We start from the raw sequence: 14,624 nt of genomic DNA on the forward strand, positions 1-14,624 counted from the left end.
ACCGGAGAATTCAAGACCGGAGTCGGTTGGGTCTGTCAATTTTGTTGGGAAGGATTGCAGCGTTGTATGTCCCCACTGGACCTCGTCCTAGTAAACAAGCCTACGTACACGGAGGATTGTAGTCCGACCCTCTCACCTATAAATTGCGACATTCGTGAGTGCAATAAGTTGATAAGCCGAACCTCTTCTGACCGCGCACGCCACCCTCTGTGATAATGGATGTTTGATCAAGGGGAGGGAGAACTGACTTCCAATGCACACTTTGGGCTATTCGTCAGGTACGGAAGATATTATACAATAGGTTCGATAAGTGCTACTTCGGGGTCTAGGTAAGTGAGGCTATTACTGCCTACTGGTGAGCGTTGAATGAAAGAAAGTTTGGGAATAGTCACTCGATTGTCTAACATCTATTGACTATTCAGCACAGGAGCCAAAAGGCATCGCCAAGTTGTATCAATCCCGGCTCTCTGAGAGAAAACAGACCCAATTAACGCAGCACGCCATGCAATATATGAGACGACATAAAAAAGGGAAAGGGGCATCATGGGAATAAAATGGAATGAAAAGAAAAAGAAAGAAAAGCGATTTTATGTTCAACAGCTTACTCCTGGACAACGGGACCAGCCTCGATGACCTCCTTGGTAGCTTGGTCGGCGTACTTCTGGAAGTTCTCGTTGAAGAGCTTGGCAAGCTTGTTGACCTCGTCTGAGAAGCCAGTAGTAGCGGTCCAGCTGTTCTTGGGGTTCAGAAGCTCATCAGGCACACCGGGACAGCTCTTGGGCACGTGAAGGTTGAAGACGTCGTAGGTCTCGTACTCGGCCTTGGCGAGCTCGCCGTTGTGGATGGCGTCGAGAATAGCACGAGTGTACTTGAGAGGGCAGCGCTTACCGCCGGTGGTGGCGCCAGCGCCAACCCAACCGGTGTTGAGGAGCCAAGCGTTGGCCTTGTGCTGGGAGATCTTGTCCGCAAGCATCTTGGCGTAGCGCATGGGGTGCAGGGCAAGGAAGGGCTGGGCGAAGCAGGAGGAGAAGGTGGCTTGAGGTTCCGTCACACCGTCTTCTGTGCCAGCCATCTTGGAGGTGTAACCGGAGATGAAGTGGAACATGGTCTGTTCAGTGGTAAGCTTGGAGATAGGAGGCAGGACACCACGGGCATCGCAGGTAAGGAGGATGATGTTCGTGGGGTGGTTGTCGGAGAGACAGGGGACCTTGGCGTTCTCAATGTATTCGATGGGGTAGGCGCAGCGGGTGTTCTCAGTGAGAGTAGAGTCGTCGTAGTCGACAACACGGCTGATGGGGTCGAAAACGACGTTCTCAAGGACGGAACCGAAGCGGATGGCGTTGAAAATATCGGGCTCCTTCTCAGCAGAGAGGCCAATGCACTTGGCATAGCAGCCACCCTCAATGTTGAAGACACCACGGTCGGTCCAGCAGTGCTCGTCGTCACCGATCAGAGCACGCTTGGGGTCGGCAGACAGAGTGGTCTTTCCGGTACCGGAGAGACCGAAGAAGACTGTGACATCGCCGTTCTGGCCCTCGTTGGCAGAGGAGTGCAGGGTCAGGACGTTGTGCTTGACGGGCATCTCGTAGAAGAGGATGGTGAAGACACCCTTCTTCATCTCACCGGCGTACTCAGTACCAAGGATAACCATCTCCTTCTCGGCAAAATTGATAGCGACGGAGGTGGCAGAGGTCATACCCTCAGTGAAGCGGTTGGCGGGGAAAGAGCCGGCATTGTAAATCACGTAATCGGGGTGGAAGTGCTGCAATTCTTCGGCAGATGGGCGGATAAGCATGTTGCGCATGAAGAGAGCATGGTAAGCGCGCGCGCAGACGACACGGACGCTGATTCGGTAGCGCTCATCCCAGCCAGCGAAACCATCGATAACGTAGATGCGGTTACGCGTGTTCAGGTAGTCGACAGCACGCTCACGGTTGATACGCCAAACCTGAGGGGGGACTGTCAGTGATAGTTCTATGTATAGTGACGTCACACAAGCTCCTGCAAGGAGTATGCATGCAGATCGTTTTACAGACGACCCACGACAACGACGAAGTAAACAAGATGGGTATGTTGCACAAGTTCAAAATGCCTCAACCCAATGGAGCATGAGGCATTTAGAAGCTAGTCCCACCCTTTCGGAGAGAAAAAGCTTATATGCAGGCAGGAGGAGGCAACGCAAGGGATGGACCAGAAAGCTTGACTTACATCGGGGGTCATGGGCTTGTTGACTGGTCCCCACCAGACTTCCTTTTCTGAGGACTCCTCCTTTACGACTCGCTTATCTGAAGGTGATCGGCCGGTTTTGGCGCCGGAGTAGGCTGTGAGAGCACCGCTTGATGTGATGGCGGTACCGGTTTCGTAGACAAGAGCATCTTCATAGAGGGCAGCGACAGAGGGGTTTGCAATCTAACCAAGGTCAGTGCTAAAAGTAGAAGAGCGGTATGTAAGCGCAAACTCACAATAGCAACGCGGTCGTAGTCAATGTGGGCATGTTCATGAAGTTCTTCCTCAAGCTCAGTGTGGCCCTTGCCGGGTCTAGGCAGTCACGTCAGTACTATGTATGGAAGGCGACAGTGAGGTAGTAAAGCATACTGAACACCACCAGGGTGCAGGGCAGTACGGTTGACAGATGTAGCAACCATTGTTCTTAGCGAAGTCGAGTGATAATTGTTATTTCGTTGTCTCTCGATTTGCTGTTGATAGAAGTCTGAGTAGAGAGGACCTGGATCGGGGGGAGCAGCAGGGGGTATATGTATGTTTGCACCAGGAGCCATGATCACAGCGTATACTCAGTCTTGGTCGTTCCGAATGATGCTTCTCCACAATCTGGCGGAAGATGTCGGGGCAAAGGACCGAGCTGAGGCGACAAAGGATAGTTGCGATAGCCCGAGTAGACCCGAACCCCAGATGTGGACACGAATTGGTTCCGGAGGAGCGAAGGGCTGAGCCAACAAGAATGAAGGATCGGGACAAAAAGTGTTATCAAAGATAGCGCGTGTCGGAGCAACGCACACTAGTAAATGCCTCAGCGGAGGATGATGCGAGGACGAAAAAGCAGAAAACTTGGTAGATTTATGATGCGGCAGGACCACGAGCGGCTGCTGCAAACGAAGAGCCAACTCCGGCCATTCTCAGTGGCCTTTGTGCCAGTCATGACACAATATTTGACAAAAGAGTTCATCGTGAGCCTCTCACAATGGTCACTGAGGTTCAGCGGGCCAAAGGAACTTGGAAGCGGTTGACAATGACGTTAAAGTGATCCATCCATGTGTTGGGCTTAGCAGAGAACCTGGAACCTTAGTGGATGGAGGCTAACAGCCGATTTTGCGGGGAGAAAGTGGCCAGGCAGGCAGGCATCCAATCTAGCACTACTACTCCGTACGGTCTCCTGCAACCGGCAGCAACGGTTGATCTACACTCACGAGACCACGTCTATGGGCCAAAACACTCTGGCTACCTGCTTCATTCTTTGATAGTAAAGCCATTAGTCTCAAAACAAATGCCTCATTCCATGCAGACACGAAAAACGAGGCCCGAATGACGACAGGCCGGGTTCGAAGTTCGGGATCTCCCCCAGCCCCCACTGAGCCGATGACTAACCGCCTTCCGAGGCCAACCGCTCAGCAGCCAATCAGGCCGCAGTCTTCAAATGATTGCCAATCCAGCGCCACTGAACGCGCATTCGGGCAGAAGTCATTGCCGTCTCAAAATCCACGATGATGCTGCGTTCGGATACAGACTCAGTCTCGATTCTCTGCCTTGCTGGCGCGAAAGTTCAATAGAGGCTAGCTATTCGCTCGTGACTGACATTGTGAAAGGACACATGATGAGGGATTTGGTAATCTAGGCTGGTCCAGCTCAGTTTTTGGGTCTTTTTAAACCTCACGTGGACAGTATTCTGTCTGGCTGGACGTCTGTATAGCTCAGCTGTACAGCCACTGTCTCGGCAGTGAGGCAGTGTAGGCTACTGTAAAGACATACTCAGGTCCTCAGGCTTGTACCCCGCATTGCCATCCGCCGAGCCTGGACCACGCGGGCGTTTCCCCGGACCTAGGCAAAGGGGGTACAGCCTTATCCAGAACTACGCCATAGTCATGTTCCTGATCTTTTCTCCGGTTGACCGTCACGGATAATGCTTCTTCAGTTGTCCGTCCGGGGTGGCTTACCGAGTCGATCCAGATACCCGTGGCCGTAGCCCTGCCAACGTCATTATGGGCTTGAAAAGAAGAACCCTCAAACATGGAGCTCTACTGAGGCTAACAGCTCCACATCGGGCAAGATAGGAAGCAATCCGATTCATGTGCAAAACGCGTTGCCCTAATTTAGAGCTGGGGCTGGGCTAGACCAGGGCCCTTGTCTCAGGATTCGAATCCAGGTGCTGTGGAGATGACGATGCAGGGGTTGCAGCCCGGAAGATTTAGGAACTGTCGCGAACAGCTGCATGTTGACACATTATTGTTGGCAGGCGCAGCAGCTCGAAATGCAGGGGATAAATGCCTCATACTGGACGTCAAACACCGATAATGAAGATCAGCAACAGTGTTCTCAATTTCAGGCCGGTGTTCTGTCAAAAAACGCGAAAATTCACGTGGTCCTGGTGCTCGATTCGAGCTGTTCTTCGGATACGGTACTCGATCCTGGTGGCAGCGCACGGTCCATGTCTCTGCAAGATTCATCCAGCTACTAATTCCTGCGATGCTGCCTGAGCTGGGCGCAGTCGTTTCTAGTCAAGACTCAAGAGTCGGTCAGCTAGTTTTCAGCTTGACAGAGATTCCGACAGATACGATAACAACAAAGCAATCCAATAATATCGAGCTTTGATATCGTAACATCCGATGCAATGCTACCATGTTCCCTGGTCCTATCGCGTCTTTATCTGATACATCCTCCATCCCTACCCGGCCCTATTTCTACCGAAGTATATTCGTCGTCGGTATCTTGGACTAGCTTGAGCCGGAATACTACGGAGCAGCGACTAGATTGAAGTTATGGCGGTGGATGATGCATATCCATGGATCTCATATCTCCAAAATGCTCTACTCGTCACTTCGCTCAGGTCACTTCGCTGAGCGAAGTCACGAGTATACATGTTCTCTGCCATTGGCGGGCGTTTTCACTGCGTAGAGCTGACGCTGAACTGAACTGTTGCCCGCCACGCCCTTGTGCTAACAGTGACCTTGCTTCCGTCTCTTGGAGTCAGAGGTCCAAAAACGAGCATCGTTGACTTTAGAGAACCCCGCAAAGTTCGAGTGTACTAGATATTTTTCTTGGGGATTCTGGTGTTCTGCAGCTACTCCAATGCCGATAGATGGTATGATAGGAGGCATCCTGTTACTTCGATACAGTCAATTGCATAGAGTGATCCAGGACGATCGTCCGAGTACCCCAACAGCTCGTCGATACACCCTTAACCGCTCAAAAACACTCTCCCCGTTCCACAGCTCTCCAACCTCCGAAGCACCCTCGTCCTTAGCTAGTTCCGGCATGCCAACTTGCTCCAGGGCAAACGATGCCGCGACAGACCCATAGCAAGCTGCCTCAATGGCATCCCCTGTTTGGAGATATCCGACAGCAAACCCTCCAAGAAAGGCATTTCCTGCCCCAGTCGGATCAACCACTTTGGTCCCGTGCCCAGGTTTATAGAAGGGCGGTAACCATGTAGGTGAAATATGGCGCGCGCAAACAAGGCAGCCGTGCTCTCCAGCTCGGATTATATTGACTCCCTTTCCATCGGGCCCAACGCCTTTCTCTGCATCCAGGAACCTCAATGCTAGGGATTCGATCTTCCCCTTATCGATCTCGCCGGCGGACAATGGTTCTCCGCAGAGCCTAGCTAACTCTAGATGATTCGGTGAGAAGACGTCGACCGATTGGGCGGTGTCGATGCAGGATTGCAAGTTCTCTGCGTTGCAGGAGAGCGGGGCTGGTTCCCAGATAGTGAGAGGGCGGTCCGGTATGCCGGAGCTCTTTCTGAGACCTAGAATGTCCGCCACTCGAGTCTGGATGATTTGCGGAGACTCGAGGAAGTGATATACTTTTGAACCCAGGAGGGGTGTGCCCTTTAAGCTGCTGGTTTCAACTTGGAGAATCAGCGTCGTGTACTTGAAGGTTTTAGCTAGGGTGCAGATTAGTCGTTATATATACTTGTCTTAATGAACGATTACAGGGAATGCGCACGTCCGAATGTGGTATCCTTATATTCTAGCAACCCTCTCGTACATGGCTTCGCAGTCTCTCTCTCTACTCTCAGTGTTGTACGCCAGTATTCCAGGAAGCACCGTGTTGGTTCTGGGAAGTCATTCCCAATATGCAGCATCCAACCTAGAGAACGACTCTGTGGAGGAGGAAGAAACAATCGAGCACCTAGTGTGGCTTCCAAAAGATTAAACGCTTGTCCAACAATATATTTTTTGCAAGTAACACACCGTATACTCCCGAGCCTCCCAAAACGTCTGTCAATGGTACATGCCCAGGAAAGCGAATCTCGTCAAGTACTAGGAGACCGAGACTAGTAAAAGAGATGCTGGGCTCCGGATCGTAGTCCTCATGACCACTAAATTCTGGCCTCATAATCTCACGGATGTCTGATATCTCAGAGGGGTATTGGTATGTCGTCCAATAGCTTCACGTATAAATGGCACGGCCGTGTGACCACCGCTGATATCCCACCCAACACGGCCAATCACCCACCACCACTCAAAGCGGGGCTTCATGGCGGGGTAAGAAATAAAACCCTCCCTCTTTCTCAACACCATAATTTCTTCCTTTTAAACCTTTATATCACTCTGTCAAAGCTCTCTCAGCCGAGAACACAAGGTCCTCCTCCACTCTCCACAGGCGCCGATCATGCTGACCATGCTGATGCATAGACGAACACTTTTTCTCCCAGTCGCAAAGCCAATAACACCAAGAACGAAAAAATGGCCCACAACGCTTGCCCCAAGTGCGGTGCTACCATCGCCGGTGACAACAAGAGCTGCGGCTCCTGCGGAAGCGTATGTCCCGCGAGCTTATTTCCTGTTGAACCCGTCCGAATGACTTAACTGATGTCCCATCCCAGACCTGCCCCGTCTGAGTCAGAGATCCGCAGCGAGATCGGAACAGTGATGCCGGAGATGTATATGTATGAAGATGATTTGGATAGCAGGCCAAGGGACTAGGAATAGTAGGCTGTTTTTAAGACTGCGAATGAGTTGACGAGCAATGATTGATGATACCTGTTTCTCTGCACATCCTGCATAGAATCCCTAGCGGGGTCACACTATATTCGTTGCACCTGCTTCACGGCTTGTACGTCGGCTTGATTCGCCCGAAACCGACGTAGCCAGGCTGTATGACATCGAGCTCCGCTCACTTCGTGGCCGGATTCTCTCACAGGACTCTCGCACATCAGCCGATTCTTTTTCCTTCTCTTCATTTGGGTCTTCATTCAGGACGTCGAGATGGGTTGGCTCAAAGAATCGGTTGTTGACCAGCACCGAGTGTCGCTGCCGGTCGACAGTGCTGTTATTTGGTAGCGGTTCGTTCTCAGATAGGAGAATCACCTCCACCGGGAGATCGTGGACCTTTCGAACTTTCATGGTTTTGTAGAACATGTAAAGGATGGGAACAGACAGGCCATGTACAATGACAGAGAATAGGACAAGCCAATATACGACTGTCATCACCGTCAGAAAAAGCATCCCGCAATCTCGACATGGTGGCTCACCTGGTCTCATGGCAGCTGTTAAATTATTGATCTCTCTGTCGCTGTCTCCCCGATCAGGAAACAGTCGCCGAGCATACTCTACGTATGCAATAGCTCCAACACCTTCGATCGTTAGTAGATACTAGACAAAAGTTGGGGAGTGGCACTTGCCGATTGGCCCAAAGTGTCCCAAAAACAAAGCCTCTCTCCAATTGCTGCAGACCTCAGGCATGAACCGATATCCAGCCATTGCGGCTGGAATACGGCGAAATACTAGAATCATCAATCCCAGTCCGAAAAGACGTGGGATAGTGATGCCGGTGGCGTCGGGCATATGGAACTCTTCCCATGGCATGACTACACCAAGGTACCCAAATGTTATGTAATTCAGGACAGTCTCAAGCGATGAGTTAAATGAGTCATGTCGTGCCTGGAGCTCAGCATTGTACAGTCCATCCCAATTCAACATGTTACCTGCAATAAAACAGGCCAATGTCTCATCCGAGCCGAAGCAGCCGCATGAACCCACAATAAACACCCCCAGCGCTGCGGGCACTAGGGTAAAGCTCCCCGGGTCAATCCACCTCCTATTACAATATTTATCAGCATTTTTCTGTTGACCTCTGGTGTGTATGATAGCACGCTTACCTTCTGGACGACAAGTTGATGGCCTTTCGGCAAAAGAAGCCAACAGCAACCCCATAAGCAGCTCCTAGGACGATCATGTATAAGAACCCTTCGACAAACCAATGCTTCAGAGCCTTGCCCACACCGCCTCCAAAGCGTCCGACATCGATTGCCCCCAGGGGATCTGGCCCCCCTCTTGCGAGATCAAATTCTTCTAGTACTACGGCGTTTGCAGGCGTATCAGCGTACCGGAGAAGTGACAGGCCGAGCAGCAGGAAGGGGAAACCAAATCCGTCATTGCCGCCTGCTTCGGAGGAGATAAACTCGCGAAGATGCCGACGGACGTAATTGTCGGCAAAGGGGCCCTTAGCAATGGCTTGGGAAAGAATGGGATCTGTGCAGGTCACGCATGAACCTATGACGAGAGCTGAAAGCTATAGTCGCGCGGCGAGTTAGTGTCTACTAGATCATGTCCCAGTAGGGAGGAACTTACGAAGGATATGCGCGGGACCATCAATTTGATACATGCCGATGAGGAGATCCAACCTATAGCCATCAGAGGCAGTAGACAGATTGTCAATTCTTTGAGACGACGCTTTAGGTATTTCTTTGGTAGCTCATAGCCGGCTTTGACCAATTGGATGCCGATCACAAGGCGTGTTAACGCCTACATTTCGTCAGTTTCAAGACTTTGAGGGGATTTAGTGACCGTACATAAGTAATCTCAGTTGTCGTGCTCTCGCTTTCACTTCCTCTCGGTTGGGGTACGCTCAGAAGGTTTGCGGCCGAAGGTCCAAAGGTAGCGCCGATAGCAAGAGCAGGTACTAGTATAGGAAGCATATCAGCACGGAGGTGAACAGTTAGGGTATTCTGGCTTCATACAAGCTTCACCAAGATACCATCTTTGCTTGAACTTCAAGGATAAAAAGCCAATGAACAGAGCGTATAGACCTTAGAAAAGAAGCCGTAATCAGCAAAACAGATTCATAATGTCATTGGGATAATGGGTGATGCACTTACTCGTGACCACGAGGAAAACATTTAAGTCGCTTGTATCTAGTATCGGGTGCAGCATGGCGCCGGGTGTAGACTGCCTGTTTCCCCTGGAAGCAGCTATTTAAGGCTCGAAAAGCGAGCAGATGGAATGAGACTCCAGCGTAGGCTTCAGTCAGCGGCTTTGGGATATTGCCAATCGATCAAAGCCGCAATCCATCTACAACAAAGACAAAGAAGGTTACAACCATTTCAAGGGGTCATTTGTCGCAGACTGCTTGGAATTTCATGATCCTGCGTAACGAAGGGGTACACATGGACGCATCATCGGCGGCGAGTCTGCATTGTATCATTCAACCCCTTGGCTCTTATCACATGCAGAGAGCCGTAGCCTGCATCAACTGCGTCAATGAAAGTGGGGCATGATATGCGCCCTTGCGCTCTAGGTAGGCACCGTATCTGCTGCCACTTCAAGGGATGGGCGCTCGACGGCCCGAAGACGGAACGCCAGCGTATCGTACGTAGCTTTAGGAAACAACACTGCAGCTCACGGAAGCCATGGAACGTTGATCAAAGTGAAATGATAGGATGTGTAAACGGATTTGAAGCCCCGGCAGCAATATTTTGCTGCATTCCTGTTGATCTCAGTTCCGGATATTGTTTTAGAACTGGTGGCGTCGCCTTGAAAGCGGGCCATTTGCAATAGAGAAGGATCGTGGCGCTAGGATCCTCTCAAGACCCAATGACGTCTATTCCGGTCGAACTTGCTTTTGCTGCTAAGAATAAGCTAGCGCTCAGGGGATGTGGTACCGACCAGTATCGTCTCTGAAAACGATGCTCGCAGAAGCGAAGAACTTCCATACTCTGGATGTTGAGAATATGGGCATCGAGTATACATGTCGCTTCGCAGCAGCAAGCCTGGTGCGCGGTACCTTTGTGATGGATGCAATCGAGAGAGGAGCTGGGAGCTTTGCTCCGCAAGATTGACGGGTGAAGATGAAGCTCCGGGGCAGGTGGGTCGGGATCGACGACGTGACACGCCTGAAGGTTGAGGCTGTCCGAGCGTCTGGACTCTGGTCGCTAGACATCAGGCATCGACAACAAAAAAGCAAGACGCTGTTCAATTCGAGAGCACATAAAATTATCATCTAAAGTACATATATACCTATGAAGTCCTGTACCAGATCATTATCAAAAGACGGGTTGGACACAGGCTAAAAGCAGACTAACAAACAATTCTTTATGTCATGCGCCTGTTCCTCTTCCCACGAGTTATGCAATCAGAGTATGGCGTTCCATGGTGCAGCGGATTTTGCACTATCGATACGGGTATATCTCGACGCCGAAGATCACATTTCAAGAGCCACCTTGAGAGAACTAACCACAAGGCTGTCTCGAGTCATTCGATGATTGGACGTTCAAGCACTCTTCCGCCACTGGCTCCACACGCCAATCAAACTGCTGATGGTGCCAGCAATTCCGACAAGCCCGTCATCGAGGTTCGCGAGACCAATGGCGGAAACAGGAATAGTCAGGTCGCAGAGGTCGGAAATAAGTTGGACGCGGGCAGCGGAACGTTCCCTAATGATTTGTCGTTAGTTGGTTCCAGTGAGCATATCGGAGGTCTCAAGTGCATACTTCTCGAGTTTCTTAGCCTCCACAACTCCTTCGCCCTCCTTCAAGTCCAGGGTCTTCTGCTTCTCGCCAAGCCTCCACAAGGTGTAGACGCCTGCAAGCACGCTGCAAGCTAATCCAGAAAACCAGGCGCGATAAGCGGAGTCTTGCAAGCGTTTGATATTCGCAAGTTTCCGGACACCGATCGTGTCGAGAACAGTGACTGTGTCGAGAGACAGATAACCGGCATATCCGAGCTGACGACCGATAGCCAGGTAACGCAAAACAGGGTCAACGGGGCCCTTGTTATCAGCCGCAAGGGCAGCGGCCTTGAGATGCTCGATGAACTTTCCGATCCTCAGGATCTTTCGTGTCGTTCCAAACTGTTTCTTGACTGCATTGTAAGGGGCGATCGCGGTTTGCGGTTGGTTTGTACGGTACAGGTACCAGGCGTAGAAGCGCGAGAAGTATTGCAGAGTACGGAGGAGCTTATCACGACCGACTGTAGAGCCATGTTAAAATCCAGTTTCATTTCGATGCAACAAGCCACTTGCGCCGTTCAGGTCCTGCCTCTTCCGAGGTCGGAGCAAACGTGAAAGACAAGATACACCACGATCTTCACTTACCTGTCGTAGCCGCAAAGCGGAGGTAGTGCGCCAGGGCAGGGTGATAAACCAGAGCGTCCGCAACCATTTTGCTGTATGTCACTTGTGTCGATAACCTTCGGGTTCGTCGGTAGATGGGGAGCAAGTTCTAACGAGGTGAGGTAGAGGAGGAAAGGGAGTTGACAGGCCAGCTGCAAAGGTAGGGAAAAAGTAGAGTGGCTTGACGAGGCGATAGCTCCACAAAGAAATAAGTGATGAGATGGAGAAAGAAAGACGGGGGAGGGGAGGGGAAATGGGTCGGTAATTGAACTCGCCGGGGGATCGCGCGGCTGTTGGCTTTGGATCGAGTAGTGTCGCCGTCGGCCCATGAACCTCGGCTTAGCATAGTACAATTCCGGGAATTTCCCCCGTGCGTCTGCCAGTCTACTTTATACTACTAGAAGGCACGGCAAATAGTCTCCTGTTTGTCTAGATATTCGAATGCTACTTCTTGCAGAGATACGTCGCGGCGTGCAGTGCAGTCGCTTGAGACGCGTATCCAAGTGTAGAGGGGATAGTGAACGCCTGGCGAAAAGGAAAGAAGGCGCCATCAAAAGCTATTCGGATCCTTCAGATGGAAGTCTTTTCGAAGCCGTAATAGAGACGATGGGAGCAACGACAGATCACATTCCTGTAATCGGAGCTCACAGTTGGCGGTCACCGTCAGGCTAAATTCGTTGGATTTCGGTTGTTGTTAGTAGTATAGCAAGAATTGTAACACAGCGAGGCTGAAGATATGTGCCATCAAATTGTGCATCATGTCGCAGGACAGGTTGCTCTAGGTTCTGAGCTTAATAGAAGATTTGGTCGTTGGTGAGGCTGGATGAGAGTATGAGAGGCCCTATGGAGGGAACCTCTTGGAAGCGGCTTCGGAGCGGAACAACTTTCCACCAGCTGAGCTGTGTCAGCTACCAGACTGACGAAGCGACGTGATCTGCCTCAACATCATCACACCCGTGCAGCTCCCTGACCCTATTCTGAATTCCTGTTGCCCTCATCTCCTTAGCGATTACTGAATTGTTAACTGGCTTGTTATATTGGGACTTTTGATTCTTCACCGTCAACATGGGGTCCGATCCTCAGTACATCAAGTACCCCGACCTTTCTCTCGCCCAACATGTCTTCAACCTCTCCAATCCGGCATGTCCTCAACCGCAGCGGCAATTGTCCCAGAAGAAGCTGCAAGAAGCGATAACTGAGAGGAAGATGGCCCCGTTCTACCGACATCTGGCCCACCCCGTCGACGGCATCCTAAACCACTCGAGCGAGGGTGCTCCCCAGCCACGATCATCCAGTGCCGTCAAGCCGCTCAGCACCCTCGCATCGCGAAGGTCGTCACAAAAGATAGATTTTGCCTGGGATGAGGCGTTGTATCAGTCACTTGTTGAGGATAACCGCAAGGAGCTGGCGGACTTTCAGAAGGAAGAGGATGAGGCGGAGGAAGCTGCTGGAGAGACCGAGGTGCAAGCCGCGCGAGGAAAACGTGCTGAGTTTTGGGCGCGGGTAGGAGATAAGGTGCGCACTTGAAACACCAAAGCCTGCGGATTTTGTGGCATGCTTGTTTACTGATTCTCTCTTATCCGGCAGGACAAAGCGATCGAGTCCCACGAAACCCTTCTAGAGAAGACGACATTCCTTGGATCCAAGATCGACCTAGTACTTGCGATGATTCGAATTGGACTTTTCTTCGGTGATACTCTATATGTCAAGAAAAACATCGAGCGCGCGGAAGAATTGATTGAAAGCGGTGGTGACTGGGATAGAAGAAACCGGTTGAAGGCATACAAGGGATTACACCTACTCACCGTCCGGTCCTACAGCACTGCTGCTCCTCTACTCCTTGACAGCCTGTCCACATTTACCAGCTATGAGCTTTGCAGCTACTCCGCTCTTGTCATCTACGCAGTACTTGCGGGCTCTTTATCCCTCAAGCGAGTTGACTTCAAAGCCAAGGTGGTGGATGCGCCCGAGATCAAGGCCATCCTTGGATCTGGCGAGGATCGCCTTGCAGCACTAACCGGCGAAATCTCATCCGGACCTGGGGCTCAAGACGAGGAGATGAAGGATGCTTCATCCTCAACGGGCGCAACCACGGCCGTTAACCTGACTGCTTTCGGTGGCAATGCAGGCATTCAGGCGGAGGCAGAAAACCCTATTGACTTCACACCCCTTTCCAACTTGGTTAGCAGTTTGTACAACGGCAACTACCGGACATTCTTCCTAGCCCTCGCCGCCGTGGAGGACAACTTCCTGACCCAAGACCGATACCTATATGAACACCGGGCTTGGTTCGTGCGCGAAATGAGGCTCAGGGCCTACCAACAGCTCCTTCAGAGTTACCGCGTGGTGGGATTGAACAGCATGGCGAGTGATTTTGGTGTTACGGTGGACTTTCTGGATCGGTACGTCGGCAACCGGATATGCCACGAGCAACCCAACTAACGGTCCCAGGGATCTTGCTAGGTTTATTTCAAACAACAGCATCGCGTGCACCATCGACCGTGTCAATGGAATTATTGAGACGAACAGGCCGGACGACAAGAACAAGCAGTATGCTGATGTGGTGAAACACGGAGATGCTTTGATCACAAAGCTGCAGAAGTACGGTCAGGCAGTGCGTCTGCGCGGAAGCGAGCGAGGCTAGATACATAGGCCCATGATTGATGGAAGGGGAAGAGGAATACTACGCTTGTTGCATCACGGCGTCGCCTGCTCTGTGATGGGATTCTGAGCCGGGAGATCTGTTTCATGAACACCAACATCTGAGATTAAGTAAAGCAATGGAGCGCGGAACCTGATGTATCATAATGTCATACAAACCGTTGCCATAGACGGACACAAAACCGTCGGTGGATCTTCTGGTCTAAAGTAGATAGTGTCAGTGCCCGACGAAAGGTGGGAACGTGGGCCGATGGTGCTAGCAGTGGTTTCATATGCCCAGTATCGTAGAATTGTAGAACAACCCCCTAGACCATTGCTTTTGCCTACGGACCGTTCGGCATGACATACTCATACTTCGGTGAAGCAAGGGCTGATAAGATATGATATCAATATCT

The 14,624-nt window shown here is 51.3% G+C and overlaps 5 protein-coding genes across 5 annotated transcripts; 1 reads left to right on the forward strand and 4 right to left on the reverse strand.

The window, feature by feature from the left end:
- Nucleotides 1-199: 199 nt before the first annotated feature.
- On the reverse strand, nucleotides 200-2,879 carry acuF (phosphoenolpyruvate carboxykinase PCK1). The gene is made up of 4 exons (XM_073723226.1): nucleotides 2,596-2,879; nucleotides 2,463-2,538; nucleotides 2,209-2,409; nucleotides 200-1,948 (listed from the first exon to the last, which is right to left on the reverse strand). Exons 1-4 carry the CDS (start codon nucleotides 2,775-2,777, stop codon nucleotides 602-604), a joined length of 1,806 nt encoding a protein of 601 aa, XP_073587723.1. The 5' UTR covers nucleotides 2,778-2,879; the 3' UTR covers nucleotides 200-601.
- Nucleotides 2,880-6,204: 3,325 nt separating this feature from the next.
- BDW74DRAFT_145757 (uncharacterized protein) lies at nucleotides 6,205-6,785 on the reverse strand. The gene has a single exon (XM_073723227.1). The coding sequence runs from the start codon at nucleotides 6,571-6,573 to the stop codon at nucleotides 6,367-6,369; it is 207 nt and encodes a 68-aa protein (XP_073587724.1). The 5' UTR covers nucleotides 6,574-6,785; the 3' UTR covers nucleotides 6,205-6,366.
- A 331-nt stretch (nucleotides 6,786-7,116) lies between these two features.
- Nucleotides 7,117-9,624, reverse strand: BDW74DRAFT_187430 (putative plasma membrane antiporter). Its single transcript, XM_073731483.1, has 8 exons — nucleotides 9,338-9,624; nucleotides 9,200-9,268; nucleotides 9,032-9,141; nucleotides 8,811-8,984; nucleotides 8,339-8,751; nucleotides 7,862-8,277; nucleotides 7,712-7,813; nucleotides 7,117-7,660 (listed from the first exon to the last, which is right to left on the reverse strand). The coding sequence occupies exons 1-8, from the start codon at nucleotides 9,390-9,392 to the stop codon at nucleotides 7,260-7,262; spliced, it is 1,740 nt and encodes a 579-aa protein (XP_073587725.1). The 5' UTR covers nucleotides 9,393-9,624; the 3' UTR covers nucleotides 7,117-7,259.
- A 780-nt stretch (nucleotides 9,625-10,404) lies between these two features.
- Nucleotides 10,405-11,826, reverse strand: BDW74DRAFT_145764 (PEX11 family protein). The gene is made up of 3 exons (XM_073723228.1): nucleotides 11,551-11,826; nucleotides 10,949-11,426; nucleotides 10,405-10,891 (listed from the first exon to the last, which is right to left on the reverse strand). Exons 1-3 carry the CDS (start codon nucleotides 11,615-11,617, stop codon nucleotides 10,729-10,731), a joined length of 708 nt encoding a protein of 235 aa, XP_073587726.1. The 5' UTR covers nucleotides 11,618-11,826; the 3' UTR covers nucleotides 10,405-10,728.
- A 693-nt stretch (nucleotides 11,827-12,519) lies between these two features.
- On the forward strand, nucleotides 12,520-14,500 carry BDW74DRAFT_76166 (proteasome regulatory particle lid subunit RPN7). Its single transcript, XM_073733650.1, has 3 exons — nucleotides 12,520-13,083; nucleotides 13,156-13,970; nucleotides 14,020-14,500. The coding sequence occupies exons 1-3, from the start codon at nucleotides 12,634-12,636 to the stop codon at nucleotides 14,210-14,212; spliced, it is 1,458 nt and encodes a 485-aa protein (XP_073587727.1). The 5' UTR covers nucleotides 12,520-12,633; the 3' UTR covers nucleotides 14,213-14,500.
- The last annotated feature ends 124 nt before the right edge of the window (nucleotides 14,501-14,624 follow it).

Source organism: Aspergillus multicolor (genome assembly GCF_047715735.1).
Source record: "Aspergillus multicolor strain CBS 133.54 unplaced genomic scaffold BDW74scaffold_3, whole genome shotgun sequence".
Taxonomy (NCBI): Eukaryota; Fungi; Ascomycota; class Eurotiomycetes; order Eurotiales; family Aspergillaceae; genus Aspergillus; species Aspergillus multicolor.

Excerpts from the sequence above, each read along its gene's own strand:
- acuF (XM_073723226.1), bottom strand. The coding sequence starts at position 2,777 with ATGGCTCCTGGTGCAAACATACATATACCCCCTGCTGCTCCCCCCGAT. Across the intron at positions 2,539-2,595 it reads CTGCACCCTGGTGGTGTTCA|ACCCGGCAAGGGCCACACTG; the intron begins GTATGCTTTACT and ends GTGACTGCCTAG. Across the intron at positions 1,949-2,208 it reads ACAAGCCCATGACCCCCGAT|GTTTGGCGTATCAACCGTGA; the intron begins GTAAGTCAAGCT and ends GTCCCCCCTCAG.
- BDW74DRAFT_145757 (XM_073723227.1), bottom strand. The coding sequence starts at position 6,573 with ATGAGGCCAGAATTTAGTGGTCATGAGGACTACGATCCGGAGCCCAGC.
- BDW74DRAFT_145764 (XM_073723228.1), bottom strand. The coding sequence starts at position 11,617 with ATGGTTGCGGACGCTCTGGTTTATCACCCTGCCCTGGCGCACTACCTC. Across the intron at positions 11,427-11,550 it reads CCGCTTTGCGGCTACGACAG|TCGGTCGTGATAAGCTCCTC; the intron begins GTAAGTGAAGAT and ends ATGGCTCTACAG. Across the intron at positions 10,892-10,948 it reads GAGGCTAAGAAACTCGAGAA|GGAACGTTCCGCTGCCCGCG; the intron begins GTATGCACTTGA and ends ACAAATCATTAG.
- BDW74DRAFT_187430 (XM_073731483.1), bottom strand. The coding sequence starts at position 9,392 with ATGCTGCACCCGATACTAGATACAAGCGACTTAAATGTTTTCCTCGTG. Across the intron at positions 9,269-9,337 it reads TGTTTTCCTCGTGGTCACGA|GTCTATACGCTCTGTTCATT; the intron begins GTAAGTGCATCA and ends TTCTTTTCTAAG. Across the intron at positions 7,661-7,711 it reads AACAGCTGCCATGAGACCAG|TCGTATATTGGCTTGTCCTA; the intron begins GTGAGCCACCAT and ends CGGTGATGACAG.
- BDW74DRAFT_76166 (XM_073733650.1), top strand. The coding sequence starts at position 12,634 with ATGGGGTCCGATCCTCAGTACATCAAGTACCCCGACCTTTCTCTCGCC. Across the intron at positions 13,084-13,155 it reads GGGCGCGGGTAGGAGATAAG|GACAAAGCGATCGAGTCCCA; the intron begins GTGCGCACTTGA and ends CTTATCCGGCAG. Across the intron at positions 13,971-14,019 it reads ACGGTGGACTTTCTGGATCG|GGATCTTGCTAGGTTTATTT; the intron begins GTACGTCGGCAA and ends TAACGGTCCCAG.